General features: G+C 35.1%; 1 protein-coding gene across 1 annotated transcript; it reads left to right on the top strand.

Moving 5' to 3' along the window:
• The first annotated feature begins 734 nt into the window (after positions 1-734).
• Positions 735-4,599, top strand: LOC118750042. Its single transcript, XM_036484774.1, has 2 exons — positions 735-789; positions 3,769-4,599. Exon 2 carries the CDS (start codon positions 3,937-3,939, stop codon positions 4,573-4,575), a length of 639 nt encoding a protein of 212 aa, XP_036340667.1. The 5' UTR covers positions 735-789; positions 3,769-3,936; the 3' UTR covers positions 4,576-4,599.
• The last annotated feature ends 211 nt before the right edge of the window (positions 4,600-4,810 follow it).

The following is a 4,810-nucleotide window of genomic DNA, read 5'->3' as shown; positions in this document are numbered from 1 at the left end:
CGCGCTGTGCATGCTTTGTATACATATACCTTCTTAATTACATATCAAAAAGCATCCGAGACGTGCAAAACGCCATCCGTGTAGTGAAAAATGCTTCATTTTAGTACGGGAGTATTAGAATTGAATATTTCCATTATATGTACGTAGTGTACATTGTGTATTTTTCGAGCGATTGGACCAATCTTTCCTTCAAGGATAATGCACTAATCGCGCGCTGTGATGTTGATTCAAACTCAACATTTGAAAACACCTTTACATGTATGGCTGCAGCTGAGTGTGCAAAGACGCTTGATACAATTAGTTGCGGCCAAGAGGGTCCGGGTTCAATTCCCATCAGACGGAACATAAAAATAATTTTTTTTCTTCTTAATTACGAAAAAGCATCTGTGCACTTCACAACCACATATTTTATAACGTATATACTCAAAATTAAAACGAGTTGGGTTGGTGCTCTTTCATATGCGTATTTTTTTCAATTTAGCACGTTATATTTTAATTCTAAAATTTTCTTCCCTCAGTGTTGGAATGTGAGTTTATGACATTCGATACGATACTAGGGTTCTGGTACTCGATTCCAAAAAATATCGTTTTAAAACTATCGAGTAGAAAATATCGGTATCGAATGCCAAAAGTATCGATATGGTATCGTATCGTATCGAAATTCGTGTCCCTACCTACAAGAAAACAGCTGATCAAAAACTGCTGGTTGGAATTTACGCAAATCCCTAAATCGAATTCGATGGTTTGGAAGCTAAAATAGTAAAATGCGACCAATTAAACTTACAAGAAGTAAGTAATTATTCGTTTAGTCAGTGAACTGTGTCAGGATAAGACTTCGAGATTTGTTTTCTTACGTTTTAAATTTTTTTGAATGTAAACAATATTTCTATCAGCTGTTCGTCTAATTTGCAAGTTTCTGCAAACTTTCTGTTCGCGTACTATTTTGGATATTTTTCTCTTGTGAGATAACAGATGACATTTCGCCGGACATTTTTTACTGGGGACTTTAAACGAACATACCTATTGACTATCCAACATTTAACAGAATTGTTACGAACGGCCTTAACTGACCTAAAACCAGATTTTGAAAATCTCGCCAAAGGAATCTTTTGAATTTTCTTTTATATCTATCTTACGTACAATAGGATTATAATAAAATTCATGTTTTTCATTTCTAATAATAATTTTCAGTGTTACCATCTTTTGATTTGCGAAAAGCACGAAAAACTTGGAAAAAGCGTTTTACCACACTAAAAGCACCAATTTTTTTTGAATCAAGGGATAATTTTTTCATAACATAGTACCGAAGTACTGCACATTAAAACTGGTATATCTCGAGAAAGAAAATCGAATCGCATCAAACGAAAATGATGCCCTAATAAGAAATGAGCAAATTATTTGATGTTTTCATTTTATAACCTCAAATGTCGCTAAGAACCGTGTTTTTGACACTTTGAGGTTAGGATATCTCAAAATTCTAAAGCTAGAGCAATTGTGAGGCCAGATTTGGATTCAGCACCAAGAAACGATGTGTTTTACTCAGGTGGTAAAAAAAAAAACAAAATTTGTACAAATAATTAGTAAAGAAAAAAACAAATACTTAACTTAATTGCGTACTAGCATTTTCATCGCGAATAGAATTTAACAAGTTGGGTTTGCAACTTCAGCTTATTATCAATCATGGTTGTATTTTAGTACATTTAAATTTGAAGATTCTTGTAAATTCAGTGCTGCCACAGCCTTAAATATTCCAAATTATTTCAGGTTTTAACTATCTCGAAGTAATTTTAGTTCAGAAAAAAGCACTAAAAAAGGCACTAGGCAGTAAATATTTTTTTTGGCGTTTTAGTTTTCAAAAAGCACAAAATCTAGTGCTTAAAGCACCAAGTTGGCAACTATGATAATTTAATTTAAAAATAAAATTTTTGTTTTTCTTGTTATTTTTTTTGGCTCTTTGCAGCATTTAGAACTTAGATGTGGCTCTTTTCGGCTTCTGCCTTGCCCACCCCTGCTATATACATTTTCATACAAGGCAGGATTAAACCGTATTAAAACAAAGAAAGGAAGAAAGAAACACAACAGCAAACAACAGCTGAGCTAAGAAGCAATGTCATGCTATAACAGTATGTTTGAGATGGAATGACATGGCTTAGCAATGCATGAAATTTTTGAAAATGACATTTTAATAGATACGCTGGGAAGAAGTTAAGAAAATGTTTAAATTTATATTTTGTTACCTACTTCACCGATTTGAAATCTGAAATCTATACCTTTCATGAGCATGAAATGGTATTATAACTTGGTCCGATATTTGTAAGTACCAGAATAAGAAGAGATAGACTCATGAAAATGTGTACTTATGTACGTATGTGACCAGAACATCGAGCTGAGCCTACTAATACAGAATACACCATACAAGCGGCTTGTCAAACCTACTTCAAACCTACTTTTTTCATTTCGCCATACACCATACAAACATGACTTGTTCAAGCGAGAATTTTAGTTTACTTCCGGTTCACAATGAGTACGGATAGGAAATGTGTAGCGGCAATTTTGCTCGCTATTGCTATTAAGCGAAGGAAAGCACGCAAACAAAGACAAAGAATTTGGAGTAAGGACTGGTATTTAAAACGACCTATTCTAGGGCAAACAGAGCTTCTAAAAGAATTAGAATATACATCCGAAAGTGATTTAAAAAATTATGTTCGGATGACTAAGCCCACTTTTGACTTATTGCTTGGAAAAATTGCGCATTTGATTACAAAACAAAATACCATGATGAGAGATGCGATCCCCGCCCATCACCGACTCGCCTTGACATTAAGGTACTTGGCAAGCGGCAATAGCTTCGAGGATTTAAAATTTTTATCAGCAATAGCGCCCCAAACAATTGGTCGAATCGTCAACGAAACTTGTGAAGCATTAATAAGTGAACTTAAGAATTTTATAAGGGTAATAAAAAGTTTAGTTTATTGGTAACTTAAACATTATTCTTTAAATTAAGAAAAATAAATTAGAATTATTCTTTATTTAAAAGGTATGTTTATGGAATTCTATTCATCACTGCCGAAATTTCAAAAATAGTTTTGAATACTGTTTTCTTCATAACAGCTCGTTGAACAGTCATCCTCTTCAACGTATGTAGCATTCATTTGGTCTTCCGCATTTTCATTTTTCATAAAGTATATAATTTCTGCTTTTTTTGGAGTTGACACTCTGTTGTTGTTTGTGAAATCCCCACTACTTATGGGAATTCCGACCCTGTAACTACTAGTGGAACCACCACTACTTAAGGGAGTGGGGACTCTGTAACTACTAGTGGAAGCAGCACTACTTAAGGGAGTGCATGTAGAAGTCCTACTGCTTAAATGTGCAGGATTTTGTAAAGCGCTTCTTTCCGAAAAGTGCTCCGGTAGGTTATTATATTCTGACACGTTTTGAGTATTAAAAATATTCTGTATTTTCACAGTGTGACCGACTTGAAGGTTCCCTAGACAACCATGAAAAAGTACATCCGAAATTATTTTGCGAGCAATTACTTTTTGACTGTCGTTCATTTCATTGTACTGTGTGGCCCAAGATCTCGCCAAGTTATCCTCTTCTTTTGGCTGACTGCTGCTAGTACTAAGTGTTTCACAAGCCAATCTTATTAAATTGTCTTCCTGGCACGCCTTTCTTTTTCTTGGTTGAGCATCAGACCCCTGAAATAAAAAAATACAGAAATTACCTTTTTGACATATACCTATATATTTTTACATATTATTTCAGCTCCCACAAACACAAAATGAGTGGAGAAGAGAAGTTTCGGATTTTTATAACCTTTGGAACTTTCCGAACTGTATAGGCGCTATAGATGGGAAGCATATTAATATTCGTCAGCCACCTGGATCTGGATCTTTTTACTATAATTACAAAAAAACATTTTCCATAGTGCTGATGGCAGTGGTCAATGCCAACTATGAGTTTTTAATGGTTGACGTTGGCAAAAATGGCAGAGCATCTGATGGAGGCGTATTTCGCGAAACAAAGTTTTTTTCAAAACTAGCAGCAAACACTTTAAAAATTCCGAGCCCAGAGGCTCTTCCGGGATGTGGTGAAAGAATGCCGTTTGTGTTTGTAGCTGACGATGCTTTTCCGCTATCGGAAAATATTTTAAAACCATTTAGTCACAACACTCTCAAAACAGAGGAGATTATCTTCAACTACAGGCTTTCCCGAGCACGAAGGATTGTTGAAAATGCTTTCGGCATTTTGGCATCCAGATTTAGGATCTTGTTACAAACTATAAATATGTCACCAGAAAAAACCACTACTATTGTGCTAGCTTGTTGCTATTTGCATAACTTTTTGAGGAAGCAAAATGAGCGAACTTATTTCGAAGGTGGTTTGGATACGGAGCAAGTGGAAATGGGCATTATCGAATATGCAGATTGGCACAGTGGTCCAAATCTTCAAAACCTTCAAGCTTCAACTTCTAGAAATGCATCCCGAAATGCAAAACAAATTAGGGAAAATTTTTGCACATATTTTAACACAACTGGGTCAGTACCGTGGCAAAATAATGTTTTAAGATAAGCAAAATGAATAATAAAAAATGCAATAAACACAATATTTTATTTATGTTTTCTTACTTCACATTCGGTATCTTCAACTGTACTCCTTCCCATAATATATTCTTCCTGGTCTTCGAGAAAAGTTAGATAATCAAAGTACCACAGTACTGGCACATATTCCTCGTCCGCACCAGCACCCGATTTGAGACTAGCTTTCTTTTTCCTCATTTCACGCCGGTACGAAGTGCGCAACACAT

The sequence above is a fragment of the Rhagoletis pomonella genome, unplaced genomic scaffold, assembly GCF_013731165.1.
Source record: "Rhagoletis pomonella isolate Grant_MI unplaced genomic scaffold, Rhpom_1.0 Rhpom_scaffold_00118, whole genome shotgun sequence".
NCBI classification, from domain to species: Eukaryota; Metazoa; Arthropoda; class Insecta; order Diptera; family Tephritidae; genus Rhagoletis; species Rhagoletis pomonella.
The sequence above is the reverse complement of the archived record's forward strand: the minus strand, read 5'-3'. Positions and strand labels throughout refer to the sequence as shown.

What these genes read in the sequence shown, in the direction of transcription:
- LOC118750042 (XM_036484774.1), top strand. Translation starts at nt 3,937, where the DNA reads ATGGCAGTGGTCAATGCCAACTATGAGTTTTTAATGGTTGACGTTGGC.